The 15004-nt window shown below is 33.2% G+C and overlaps 1 protein-coding gene across 1 annotated transcript; it reads right to left on the bottom strand.

The window, feature by feature from the left end:
- Nucleotides 1–7725: 7725 nt before the first annotated feature.
- On the bottom strand, nt 7726–12413 carry LOC132057482 (mediator-associated protein 2-like). The gene is made up of 5 exons (XM_059450104.1): nt 12279–12413; nt 10152–10333; nt 9352–9430; nt 9122–9205; nt 7726–8345 (listed from the first exon to the last, which is right to left on the bottom strand). The coding sequence occupies exons 2-5, from the start codon at nt 10278–10280 to the stop codon at nt 7990–7992; spliced, it is 648 nt and encodes a 215-aa protein (XP_059306087.1). The 5' UTR covers nt 10281–10333; nt 12279–12413; the 3' UTR covers nt 7726–7989.
- Nucleotides 12414–15004: the final 2591 nt, after the last annotated feature.

The following is a 15004-nucleotide window of genomic DNA, read 5'->3' as shown; positions in this document are numbered from 1 at the left end:
TTTGCCTTGACATTATGAAGTCCTACAACATTTTTATGCGGATATTATAAAAGTCAACATTCTTCGAAGCATAGGGACAAGTAGATTAATGCTCATGAGAAGGGACAAAAAAGTTTTCAATTATCAAGAATGTTGTTAGTTAAAATGTCATTAATTGACAACTACGCTACCAAAAGAAATTTTAGTACACTCCCAAAGATACTTTGCTTACAGTCGCAGCTTTTAAATTTCACGTTATTACCTATAAAAGTACACAAGGACTCAAATTAGTCTCTTCTTTTTAGTTTACGATCTTAAATTAAATTTACGAGGTTCAAAAGCGGATTTAAGGGTCGTTCGGTAAGCGGGATAAGGTGAGATTAATTCTATACTTTATTTGGTAGATAAATTTATACCTTCTACCAAACGGAGTATAAATGAAACCCAAATTTAATTTTGAGATATCCCACCTTATCCCATCAAACTTGAGATTATTTTATCCCACCTCCCAGATGGGATAAAATAGTCCCAGGATTATAATTTCGCGATAATTTAATCCGCGTACCAAATGACCCCTTAGAATCTAAACTTAATATAAGTTTAAATTTGAGATTCTACTACTTATACAAAGTTCGAGCCGAGGTAAAATCACTTTAACGGTAGAAATTACGGGAGAAAAAAATGACATGTTCTTCACCCATGAGTTCCAACAACACAGCTTTAAGTTGGAACTCCTCTTTCGAAATTCTAATTCCCGCTAACTTTTTGATTGTAAGGGAAATAATTGTTTTTTGCAAGTATATGAGGAAATAAGATTAGATGGAAGTACAATTTGACCTTTCTATAACAGTCATTTGCTATAATAACATTTCACTATAACAATCAAGTTTTTTTTGGAATCGATTTTCATGTATGTTATATTACTTCATTATTTTTTTGCTATAATGGTCTTCTTTATAACAACATTTCGTTATAGCAGCCAAAAAGTATCTGAAAAAACGATGTTGTTATAAAGAGGCCGGTTTAACTATCACTATATATGGAACTCTTCATACATTCTCAGCTGATCAATCATTTCCATATTCACAGTATCATATTCTAAGTTTCAACCTATTCAACAATGATATCAATCTCAAGGGGGCAACACAAAACATTAAACTTAAATATATCGGTCTATGCACAACAAAAATCAAACTTATTGTTTGCAACATAAGGAGTAATAACTCCTCAAATGATACACTTCAAGAAAACGTGACCCACCCTTATGAAGAATGTGGATCTTGCTAGGTTACTAGTAATAAAATGCAAATATCAAGATTGACCATCTAATTTCCGAAAGTCGCACACAACTCTTAGATTAAAGATAGTTGAGCACCTGTAACTTAAAAATTCTGAATTCGTCATTGACAATTGTGAGCCGAGGGTCTATCGGAAACAATCTCTCTACCTCCACAAGGTTAGGGTAAGGTTTACGTACGACCTCACCCTCTCATTAAACTCCACTCCAGTGGGATTATCTTAGTATGTTTTTGTTGTCGTCGTCGTCATTGACAATTGTTGTATGTAATGCATGAAAATAAGAGAAGTTAGGGCATGTTGAATTAGAATTATGCTATATAAATATACAAGCAAAGGCACATATGGTTTCCCCATTTTCTCTCCTTTTACTTTCTTTTCTCTTCCTCACAATACCTCCCAAAAAACTTTTTTTTGCTCGGTTTGTCCTTCATTTGGGCTGGTCTTTAATTTTTGTCCTTCAAATTGGTGGTCTTTAAGTTTTGCCCTTCGCCTAACACCCCAACGTTGTGGGTTCGAACCCCAGTTCAGTAAAAAAAAAATCGCAGGGCACGCAGAATTTGGGCCTTAAGGCAAAATTTGCATGGACAGAATTCTACCTTAAGGCAGAAATTTGCAAATTCTGTCCATGTACAAATTTTGCCTTTGTTGAAATTCTCTCTGAAGGACAAAAGTTAAAGACCACCATTTTGAGGGACAAAATTAAAGACCACCCCCAGCGAAGGCCAATCCTGCAAATTACCCCCGAAAAAATGGACTCGGACAAAAGTGAATTTGGGCCAAGACAGGAAATAACTTTGCTGGGCTTTTCTGCTGGGTCGAGCCCAGTCCAACAAGTTAGCTAGCACATATACCAGGCTGATTTACGCAAATATTTCTTTTTTAGGCTATCATTTTGATCTTATCCCTATTTTTTTAAAGATGAGCAACTACAGCTCATGAAAAATTATTCTTTTGAACAATTTTAAACTTGTATATAATGTTTGCGCATACATTTCTCAACCTTACAGACAAAACATTAGACTATCGTCTGACGTTTATAATAACTTATATAAAAATTTTAGACCGTTGTCTTTGCTCAAAAGGCATCTTTAGACCGTGATTGAAAAAGTCCACAAATTGCAAGGAAAAAAAATGATCATTGACAAAATAACTATCCAAAAAAGGACAACCGGCCAAAATTACATCTACAACAAAAACCAACTTTTGTTTTCTCAGAGCGAAAATGAAGCAATCTCACCCATAACTTAAATAAACTTTTATAATGCAATATAAAAACTCCTTGGAGAAACTACATGACGTTATATTATATTCGTTTTAGTTAAAAAGAGAAAAACATTGGACATTGATGAACTCTTTCTGAAAAAACATACATTAATTTAAAAGTCGGTCAAATTATACTGAACATGTACATGATATACAGTCTGTTGGTAGTAAACTTTAGAAAAGAGGAAGCATATTTGGTGAGATCTTTAAAACTGTTTTTTTCTGTAACGGAAAAAGAAGAAGAAAGAATAACAACGGTACCAAATAAAGCACTGTCCACTCTTCCACTAAACGTCTCTATAAGCAAAATCAGAACTTTCTTCTTAAAAAGTAAATATTAGTATAAAATTCCATGTGACACTGTTTAAAAAGAATGATATATTTTTCTTTATGATAATAATGGGAAGTTTATATACTCACACAAATATTGTAGCATGTTTAAGTCCACAAGATACAAAATTTTATAGTTACACAAATGTTATATACTCTTAGTTTCACTTTATGGAATTTGTAGAGTCAAATAAATTTTCTTTGACCATATCTTTTTCAAATACTTTTTAAAATATATTTTAAATTGTTAACTATTGTGACTTATGACTTATAATACTTTCATGTAATTTCTAAATATGTAAATTTTATGCGAAAGATAATTAAAAATGTATGTTTAAATTCACACCGAAAGTTAGTCATTGACCCTCGTACTCCAAATAGTATCACATAAAATGGAATGGAGAAGTAACATATTTAAGATCACAAATTTTTTAAGAAATATATACTTCCTCTGTCCCAATTTATGTGATGCGCTTTCCTTTTTAGTTTGTTAAAAAAAGAATGAAATATTTCTATATTTAAAATAATTGAACTTAAAACTTTCCCTTTTACCCTTAAATGAAGTGATTTACAGTCATACAAATATCTATGACTTGTTTTAGATCACAAGTTTAAAAAAAAATCTTTTCTTTTAACTTAAAAAAGCTAAGGTGCAATAGTGTTATATCACGCATAAATTGAAAACGGTAAGAGTATTTTTTAAAGTTTTGTGACAAGTCAAATTTTATGTCACATAAATCGAAATGGAAAGAGAAGTAATTATTCTTTGGCTTAATGTTGGAATTTGGGAGTTATCAAATTTGTGTGGTGTGGCGGCTTTAGTACACGGTTTAGGAACAAGGTGACAGCAAAAGAATTTAAACAAGGAGTAGTAAGGTCCAAGGTGGTGTGCCAAATTGTGCTTTACTACTTATCTAAGTACTTTTCACCTTTGCATTTTTTGAGTAGTATATCACTAAGGCATGCGCATAAGAAAGTGTACTCAACCTCTCTAGCTAGGTCCCATGTTATCTTTGTTTTTCTTTTGATAATGGTGTGTTTAGACGAGTTTGATCACCCAACTATTTTGATAATGAAAATTTATATAGTCGATATCACTTTGTTTGAGACTGAATTGTTGTTGTTGTTTTATTATTGCTATGTTCGGTATTCGTATTGAGGCTCCAATTAATTCAAACTTGAGTCGTGTAAAGGTCATTAAAGAAGAGAGCACTCCTTATGAGGATTAATGCTTCATGTTAAAGGCCCAAACCCAAAACATGTGATTAAGGGTGAAGGATATGCATCTCACCACAATCATTGATGGTTAATTAACTCTATGTTTTGTTAGTTGCTACTATTTGTCGTCCCATTTTGTGTCATATTATTTGATTGGACAAAAAATTTAAAATATTTTTTTAAACATGTGATTTATACAAGTTTGAATCACATGGGTTGAGACAGAGGAAGTATTATATTCCTCGCAGGGGTGTACACGGATAGGGTTGGTTCGGATTTTTAAACGCGTACCAAACCAATTGCGTCGGGTTTTAAAATTTATACACCAAACCAAACCAATAAAATTTGGGTTTTTCAATCTCGGGTTGTTTGGTTTTCTCGGGTTTTTCGGGTTGTTTGGTTTTCTCGGGTTTTTTTCGGAATAGTCTTGATACAAAACATATAACTTTTATTTCAAATATTTCTTTAGTCGTAGTAAGATATAATTATATAATTAAGGTGTTTCTTAAGAAAATAACACAAAATGTGAGAAAAGTGATGACATTGTATTAAAATATTCAATAAAAGCTAATATAATCGGTTAAAATAAATATTGCTAATTAACAAGCCATAAAAGAAAATGACCATAATCTAAAAATACTAAGTCATGCTAAAATAAGTATTACTTACATGACAAAGAAAAAAACTTAAGTTATGTATTTTTACTCTGTAAATCAATTATGCAAAGCTAAAGAATAGATATCCAACATTATTGTCATTCCTAGTGGTAAATTGAATTTCTTTTGTTAGCATTAGTGTTGAGTTGGTTTTGGTTTGGACTTTATTTGAGTTACTAACATCCATAGGATATAAAACTTATTGACATTCAAATTCTAAGTTCAAGCTTGAATAATATGATAATAGATAAAAAATTATGAAAAAATTTAAGAAATATTTATAAATTACTTTACAAATAAATATTTTTATGTATAAAATGTTTTAAAAATTGAATACATGTAATGTCGGGTTGGTTTGGTTCGGTTTGACTTTTTTAGTTAAAACCAAACCAAACCAATTATGGTCGGGTTTTTTAACACCAAACCAAGTCAAACCAAACCATTAGTCGGTTTTTCTCGGTTTGACTCGGTTTATCGGTTTGGTGCGGTTTGTCGGTTTACTTTGTACACCCCTACTCACAGGCACGAGTATCAAGTAAACACTACCTGCAAATAAAAGGCTTTTACTATACTACTTTTTATCTTTGCTAGAATTTTTTGCTGCTCTTGGATGTTACTTGAGAGTTAGCTAAAATATAGTTTTGGCAAGACTATTCTTGAAAGCTAGTAACACATTTTGGGACATCTCTGCGAATTGCCCTTCTTTTGGGGTGGTCTTTAAATTTTGCCCCTTATATTTAAAATCTTTAAATTTTGCCCTTCGGCTAAAATCCATGAGTTCCAGGTTTGAACCCCCACACAATCAAAATTTTAAAAAAAAATTCGCAAGGCGAGTTTAAATTTCGCTATGCCCCCGGCATACACTTGTGAAGGAATTACCAAAGTTATGCACGGACCGGCATCGCACCAACTTTTTTATACCTTATGTGAACTTGGCATAAGTATACCGCGCATAAATTTGATAATTCCTTTTTTTTTTTTTTTTTTTGTCCATAAGTATGCCCCCACCGGCATAAACTTGTTAAGGAATTACCAAAGTTATCTTGGACCGGCATACTTATGCCAAGTACGCAACATAAGGCATGAGTATCTCGGTCCGCATAAATGTGTAATTCCTTAACAAGTGTATCGGTCCGCATAGACGCGACCCAAACGTTGCCTTGCAATTTTTTTTTTTTTTTTAAATTTATGCTTGAGCGGGGATTCGAACTCAAAACCTATGATTTACGTGAACGCATTTCGCAATTTAAGGGCAAAAATTAAAGCCGAACCAATATGAGGCGTAATTTAAAGGCAAATATGAGGGGCAAAATTTAAAGACCACCCCAAAAGAAGGGCAATCCGCGCAAAAAAAAAAGTCTCAAAACTAGGAAATAATTTGGAACAAATGGATCATTTGAGAAAAAGAAAAGACATTAAAATTTTGCGTATTAATAACATGTTACATCACTATCACACAACTTCTAGAACTCGTCGAATTACATCGAGAATTAAGCTAAGAACTTGTTTGAGTATTGAAAAGTCTTAGGTCTTTTTTGTCTTGTATATGATCATGCACACTCAATTACAAAAAGTTGTGGGAGAATAGTTGACATATTTACATCAATAATACAATCGACAGGAAGAAAAAGGTGTTTTTTTTTTTTTTTTTTTTTTTTTTTTTTTTACTCGTCAAAACCGGACTCTATAGACTACTTAAGTCATTGTTTTAAAATTTTATATTTGACTCAAAATCTGTAATTGATATTTAACTTCCATCTTGTTAGAGTTTGTTCCAAAAAATAAGAATAAAATAAAACGAGAACAATCTTCTTAGAATGTTCTTTGTCTTGTACCACGAACATTCGAGACAGATTGGCTCATTGAACACAATCATCTAGAAGGTTCATTTCTTCTTACCACATTCGAGAGAATTGATATATGCACACAATATGATATAAACATATAATATCGTAACCTAGAGCAAGTAGTGAGCAAGTGTGTCACTTCTTTTAATATTTTGTGTGCAAAAAATCCATTTTTTTGTTCTGGCAGCGTCACCGACTTTAGATTCTGGAACAATATGTGAAAACACGGAATTTCAAGGCTTTAATAGTCCAATTTGGAGTGCTTTGTTCTTTTTGCTTTTCACTTACCCTGCTTTGCCAGTATTCGTTATGTATGTGATAATATTCGACTGACACAAAATTTAAACAAGAAAAAGGAACTTTTAAAATTTATAATCTAGAAGTACTTAAGAGTGGAGTGTAATAACAATAAAGTGGGTGAAGAATGGGGCGTCTCAAGTTTAAATTCTAGCAAAAGCAGAAAAATATTAGGTGATTTTTTTATCTATCCGAATGCAAAATGGTATAGATGCACACAAATTAGACTGCACTATCATAAAAATGGTCTAAACATACCATAAATATTTCCTAATTATAAAATCATAACATTTAGAAATTTAATTAACTTATTTTTAGTATAGAAAGAAAATATTATTTAAGAACAGACTAGAAAAAGGCAAGAGAGAGTAATTCACGTTGCACAAGCTATTAACACTTTTAATTCTTTTTGGTATCTGACAAATTTTTGAGATTAAGTGACAAACTACAATGAATAATGGGCTCGTTTCTCCATTTTTTCAACTTAAAGACTGAAATTTTATCTGTAATTAGATTTGAATACATTATGCACACGTCAACCAGCGTTACGCGTTATGTTTTACCACGTAATGATTTTGATTGAGATGTTAAATTCTTGAATATTTTGTAAATGGATTATAGCAATTTAGGCTAACCATCAATGACTGTCATGTCAAATATGTGGCACATGTATGGAACTATTGCAGAATTTCTGTATGAAGCTTTCCTGCCATAATGGTGACTTACAGATTTTTTAAAAAGAAATATAGCCGATTCCAAATTGTTTAAGACTGAAATACACCATGTTTATGAGGAATCGGACGAAGCATGAAGACACACAAAACTAAAAGCAAAAATATTTAACATTCGATATTTGAGGAAGTATTGGTCTCATCCATGCAATTGCACAAAGAATTCCTAGTTTCCTGCATTTTTTCAACAGACAGCTTTCATCTGTATGGAAATTCCATTGGGGATTAAACTCATAAAAAATAAGCAGATCAAAACATATACTTAAAATAAAAATCATTAAAAGGCACACTAGCTTTGGGGCAAGAACCTCATATTTTTTTTTTCTACAACTAATGTAAAAGAGTCGCAAAAACACTTAAGCCAATACTTCAACCATCAATTTTCCTTTTCTTCTTTGATTTTTGATCTTGAGATTGATCAAAGGACCCTGAAGAAGTCAATGCACTAAGACCGCTTTTTCCTGAATCTTGAATAGATTGGCCATTGGATTTCGAAGGGGCATCACTGTGTTTTCTCTTGGTAGATTTGGATGAACTCCCTGCTCTCATAATACTCCGTGTCCTAGTACTTTGAGTAGGAGTTGCAAAGCGACGAGACGAATTGGTCAATGTAGTAGCACCAGACGATCTTTGAGACATCGTCTGCTTCAAGTTTATGCTGTTCTGTTTAAGCTCGCTTGGCTCCGGGTAATGGATAAGGGAAACACGCCGTGAAATTTTGCCAGCTGCCAAAACAACGGGTGCAATAAATCACCTCACACGATGCTCGACAATGATAACAATGAAGGAAAAAAAGTTGAATCTCAAAGTAAAAGGATAATAGTATATAGTGTTGTAAACCAAAAAAGAAACATTATGCTGAACATCAAAGACGATCTTGAAGAAGTGGTCATTAATTGACATATGATCTGAATTTCCTTGACAAATAGAAGCTGGAGTGACAGGTACAATCTAGGCGCAGATATCCCATAGTTGAATTGTAAAGTTCGTTATTTTGGTCACTAGAACAACTTCAAAATAATTCACTATCAAATTCTGCTCAAACATCTTCATGTTGTGCTTGTATGGGAAATTAGCAGCAGTTGGATCACGTAGAGGTTCACATTAAGGAATAACAGTAATTTCAACCAAAAATATAAACAAAAGAGCATTAGCAGTTGGATTATGTACAAGTTCCACACAACTAAGAGAGATCAGTAAAATTTCAACATGCAAACAAAAAGAGCAAATCATATGTGGACATACTGAAATCATCAACTATACCGAGTCACATTAGCTGCAGTACTCACATAACAAAAATGCATGGTACATCACGATTATGAAGTATGATGCCTCAACTATCAATAAAATAGCTTTGACTTGAACGGCATCACAAACGAACGGATGGAGATGCCATCCAGAGGGACATTGCAGTGTTGCACGTTTTGAGGTTGAGAGTCGAGAGATCATGTGTGAATCAGCAGACAAATGGACAGCAAAATGCAAAGTAATTAAGAGTTACCAATTTTTGGCTCTGACTCAGAAGATAGAAAGACCATCGCATCTGGGTCCTGCGCTCTACAACTGACCACATCATATGATTTACCTGTTACAAAAGCAATCATTGAGCAAGACCATAAGAAATTAAAAGTATCTTCCATCATCTTAAAAGGCCTGTCATGAAAACTAAGGTGCTGAGGTGGGGAGACAAATTCAATTAGATGTAAATGCTATTCTTAAGATTACACTTGCCAGATGTATCCTCAAAGCTGCCCATATTCCCATCATGATGTAGCTTCAACGAAACTTCTTGCCCATTGAAATCTGGATGCTGGAGTAGCCAATTGGAAAAGTACTAACTTAGAACTGATTTAAGGGGCAATGACTAAAAAATATATTAACAACTAGTGCACACCCAACATTAAGAGTCATTCTCATTCCCTTCAAAATCATAGTAAAACATAAGTAAACTCGCTCTTTGTTTGGGAACAAGAAAAGGATAAGAATCCCTTATACGAATTGTCCCAGAAAAAAAAATAAGAGAGATAGAAAATCTCTTCATTAGTTGGGTATTTTTCACCTATGAAAGGGAAAATATTAACTCGATCTTTTTTTTTTCTTCGCCGAACCAATTTTCCTTTTTCACTTAGAAACCCCGGCATTTGATTTTCAGATGATGAAAGAAATGCTTATTTTGTTTATTATGTAAATAAGATCTCATAGATAAACAATGACATCAAGGAGATGCATAGATGGGTGAAAAAAAAAAAAAAGAGAACTAAGATAGAATCAGAGACTATAATGTACATCAAACTATGATAACGTGAGAAAAAGAAAAAACCAACAAATATCTTCTTCTTCCTTTTTTTTTTTTGAGAAACTAAAAAAAACCCAAGAAATATCTTCATCTTCTATGCACTAACATACATAGATGTTGAAGAACTTGTCCCGCTATTATTTCTAATTGAGACTTGAAAGATTGGGGAAAAAAAAAAGAATGCACCTTATTACATTCTAAAAGTTCAAGAAGAATAAATTCTCGTGAATCTTACTTGATTTAAGGGCCATTGTATAAGCCAGAGCTCAGTTGAGTCTTTAATGTTAAGATTGATAAGTGAATCCTTTTTGACCTCCTCAAATTCTGGGGGTGGTTTGTAGCTCAGTTCATTCGGAGCATCCATAATGATGGAATATAATCAAGAAGAGCGCTTGAAGATTGCAGACAAAACAGCTCCTGAACCACAGGTTTACACAGAAAAGCACAAACATAAGATAACTCAAAATTTGAAAATCATAGGAGAGCTAATAGAATCTTTGACAAAAGCAATAAAATAAACAATCCAACTGTGAACTTATTAAGACTATCAAAGCTGCAGCAGGTTAAATTAGATAAGACTTAACGCTCCAATCACTTGAACTCCTAAACACAAATTTCTACAAATTAATTTAAGAACTGAAGAAGGGTAATCCCAGTCACGTATGCAAGACTACTTTGCACTGTCTGTCTGATTAACTATTGATTCAGTTTCCAATCCAATTCTCATGAGCCAAAATTTCAAGAAAGTACGAATTCAAGAATAAACTAACAAGGTATATATGTAAACTGCCTTAAGACGGTTGATACTTTTTGTAAATATACGTAGCACATGAAGCCGAATCCAGGATTTAAGAACAGTAAGAGCACCTCTACACACACATTCTATTTAAAAGATTCTACAACCTCGAGTAAAATGATTCATGTAATAGCCCTTAAGTAAGGTGGATCCACGATAGAGGTACTGGCTGCACATTCATCCTGGGACTTCCACCACTACAATACTCAGGAATATTTTTGTTAATCGGACAATTTAGTAGGGGTAAGGTCTGCGTACACTCTACCCTCCCCGTGTGGGAATATCGGATATTGTTGTTGGACAATTTAGTTTTCCACAAATTTCCCTCCTTTCTTCTGTTTCTTTTTTTTTTTTTTCTGATGACATGGGAACCCGCAGTCGCTACCCTTCGGGTGCTCACAGGGTAAACCCAGCTCACGTGTAATAGCTCACAAACCACACAGGAGAGATAACTCAGCTTCTGTTTCTTATACAGAGGCATTACTGTTTCTTGTACAAACTTAGCACTATCTTGGTTCTAAGCTGCTTCAGTTCTCTATAACTAAATACAACTTACCTTTTTCCCAAAAAATAAAAATAAATAAATAAATAAAGAACGATGCTTTATTACTCAAAATCTATGTTAGTATATCATCACAACTTCGAGCAACTACATCAGTATACGAAGCAAATAAGAATACTTATTATTAGCCGCTTGAATTCTCTATAACTAAATACTACTTACTTCTTCCTAAGAAAAAAAAAAAATCTATTTTTCCAAAAATTGATGCTTTATTAGTATACCCTCACAAGTTCGAGCAACGATCATCAATATATGAAGCAAATAAGAATGCTTGTTATAAGTTGCTTCAGTACTCTATAATTAAATACTGCTAACCTTTTCTCAAATCCATGTTAGTTAAGCGAGCGTTTGGCCTTAAATTTTGGATCAGATTTTGAAAATTTATCTTTAAATATGTGTTTGGCCATAAAATTTGATCAGATTTTGAAATTCGTCTTCAAAATATTTTCAAGTCACTTCCACTAACAATACTTACAATTTTTTTTCCAAGTAAAATGCATGTCCAAACACAACTTCAAAAACTCAAATTTTCAAGTTTCAACTTCAAAATCTATAGCCAAACGGTTCTTCAAAATCGAGCAACTTACTGAAATTTGTGGTGAGTCACCATGACATAATTAAACCAACCACAAACAATTAAATTTAATAGCCAGCAAAAATAACGCAAAATGAAAGAAATTTAGGAAATAAAAGAGAAAAATACTGCAATTCAGTTAAAGTGAATTATTTTATTTAGCTCTGTTAAGCTTTACATTTATCGGGAAATTGCAGTAACAAAAAACAGTAAAAACATAATTCACTACCCTAGCCTAGAATATCACCACAAAATTTATTTTCAACTAACTAATTACTAAAAGATTGAGGGAAAACCAGCTAACAAACTATTAACTAGTAGGATTTATTCGAAAAACAAAAGCAGTAAAATAAAGTTACTGCAGTCCAAAATCAAAATTCTAACAGAAATCATAAGCTTAGGGAAATATTTAAAAAATTAAAAAGCTTACCTGGATAGAACAATCAATCGACACCAACCGTATGAATGGCACAGAGTGAAGAACCCTAGTTTGTATTGATTGGATCGGGTATTTTATATTTGGGCCTATTTCGTTTATTACCTATGGGCTGTGGGATTGGGAATTTGGGCTCATATACATTTTTGGGCAATTCGCAGAATTGCCCTTCTTTTGGGGTGGTCTTTAAATTTTGCTTATATGAAATTTTTAAATTTTTTACATAAATCGTAGGGTTTCGAGTTCGAACCCCCACAGCAAAAAATTTTAAAAAAAATTCGCAAGGCGAGTTTAAATTTCGCTATGCACAGCAACTTAGCAAAGTTATGCGGACCGCATCTTATGCCTTATGGGCAATTGGCATAAGTATCTTTGGTTCACATAACTTTGATAATTCCTTCACAAGTTTATGTTGATCCGGCATAAAAGTTTGCTTTAAAAGTATGCCCCCATTCGAAAACTTGTTGAGATTTACCAAACTTATGCTTGAGTATTTTGCCTTATGGGCAAACTTTGCCTTGAAGCATATATATGTATTTTTCAAGCATATAAACCAAAGTTACATGGAAAAGTATTATCTTTTTTAACCAAATGTCCATCCCGGATACAAATTCACACTTTGCTCAGCAATACAAAGTAGTTAGCAATTGTTGATAGACTTGAAATTTGGCATTCAAGTGCCACGATTGCGTCTTCGTAGGCGGACCAAGAAACATTTTCCCATCTTTATTTTGAATGCTCCATCACAAAAGGAGGCGTAGTGATAATTGTTGGTATGGTATTACAGAAGAATAGGGGAAATTTGGCAAAATGAAATCAAATGGATCTAATTTAGACACAAATCGAGCCATTTGCTCCATTACTTCGCATTTTTGGTATGCTAGTGGCATTGGTTTGGAGAGAATAACCTACTCGGATTTCAAAATATTCGGTTTCTTAATAGACTTTGCGGAGAGATTGCACAACATATTCACATCCAAGGCAGAACAACTTGAATGGCGGAGAGCTCTTCTTCTTGAATTGCTATCCCTAGCTAAGTGTAGTTGATTGAAGGTATTTTTTTTTTAATGTAATAGTTGCTCCTAGTTTGACTTATACAAGTTAGTGAGTAGGAATTTTACCATGTCTGATTGAAGGTCGACTTTAACTTTGTCTTTGTAAAAGTTTTTGGATGGAATAAAATAGACTTTCAACCAAAAAAAAAAGTTTGCCTTATAAGGCAAAGTTTAAATTTTGTATGCCTCCTCGGCGGATTTTAGTTATGTTTAACTAAAAATTCCATTACTGGTTTGTCTTGATAATTTAGTTAGTATCCCACATAACTTTAACTTTTTCTTAAAGATTGTATCTTGGATCCCGGCATACACTCCCAAGATCTGCCTTGCGAAATTATTTTTTTTTATTTTATGCACGGCGGGGTTCGAACCCCGAACTTCATGTATTCGCTCATCTTTCCAAGCAAAGGCAAAATTTAAAGACCACAAATATGAAGGGCAAAATTTAAAGACCACAAATTTGAGGGGCAAAATTTAAAGACCACCCCAAACGAAGGGCAATCCGTGCAAAAAAATGTACATTTTTTGGGGTGGATTGATCTTCTTTTGGGGTGGTCTTTAGTTTTTGGCCCTCAAATTGCTGGTCTTTAACTTTTTGGCCATCGCTTAAAAAGGTGATCGAAAATAGCTTGAGATTCAGATTTTGAAATCCAGTAGAGTAAAAAGTAATAATATTTTCGCAATTCGGTGAAAGTACATAGAACTTATACCCAAGACGGCAGATTTTGCCTTGTAAGATAAACTTTTAGCGGCGGACTTTTTGCAAAAATCTTGCCTTGAGATTTTTTTTTTTTTACTGAGTGGAAGTTCGAACCCAAAAACTCAGACTATTTTCGGCCACCTTTCAGAAAACATCTACTTTTGAAAATTCTCAGGTATAATATTCTCCGGTTTAATAGAATTATCTTACTGAACTAATAAATGATTTTAAGAATGTAAATATGGCTTGCATGTGAAGAGAAGTCAATTTGAAATGGAGGAGAAGAGTACCACTGAGCTTCGGCGACGGCGGATCTGTGAATGGCACGGCAATACCTGTTCTAAGAGAAAGATAAAACCCTAGTTTTGAGGGTTAAATACCATATAAAGAAATATCAACGGCTGGGATTAAGTTGTGCGATTCGTCCAATTGTGCCTTTATCGTTATACTTTGGTGCTGATTTGTCCTTAAATTTAGACGAAGTGACACGTGTCAATCTTAGAATAAAATAACACATTCCCAATTTTAATATCCGGATCTAATTAAAACCCACCCCAAATTTTAACCCACTATCTGACCTAATTGTCCACAAAACTTATTGAATTCATAAAAACTTATTTCTCGGGAATGAGAAAGGTGATGTGGCATGCTTCTTTGGCTAGGATCTATATTTATCTTTTTTTTTTATAAAAAAAATCCTTTTATTAGTCATTAAAATGTTGCATCAATCAAATTAATGACAGACTATTTATAACCCCATTATTACTATTTATTAGCTCTTCTCCTAAATTTCCTTTACGTTCCTTGTATAGTAATTGTTGGTATTTAAAAGGTATGATTCATTATAAATAAATGCTAAAATATGAAAGGTCAGGTGATTTATCATAACAGATCAGTATGCATAACAGTTATTTTGGCATATAAATATAAGAGAATAACTTCAAATCATGGCAATGATTTATGAA

Source organism: Lycium ferocissimum, chromosome 5 (genome assembly GCF_029784015.1).
Source record: "Lycium ferocissimum isolate CSIRO_LF1 chromosome 5, AGI_CSIRO_Lferr_CH_V1, whole genome shotgun sequence".
Taxonomy (NCBI): Eukaryota; Viridiplantae; Streptophyta; class Magnoliopsida; order Solanales; family Solanaceae; genus Lycium; species Lycium ferocissimum.
The sequence above is the reverse complement of the archived record's forward strand: the minus strand, read 5'-3'. Positions and strand labels throughout refer to the sequence as shown.

Bases quoted from the DNA above. Each gene is read 5' to 3' on its own strand.
- LOC132057482 (XM_059450104.1), bottom strand. From the start codon at position 10,280: ATGGATGCTCCGAATGAACTGAGCTACAAACCACCCCCAGAATTTGAG. The intron at 9,431-10,151 runs GTAAGATTCACG...TGGCTACTCCAG, and splicing joins TACAATGGCCCTTAAATCAA to CATCCAGATTTCAATGGGCA. The intron at 8,346-9,121 runs GTAACTCTTAAT...TTGTTTTGGCAG, and splicing joins TGAGTCAGAGCCAAAAATTG to CTGGCAAAATTTCACGGCGT.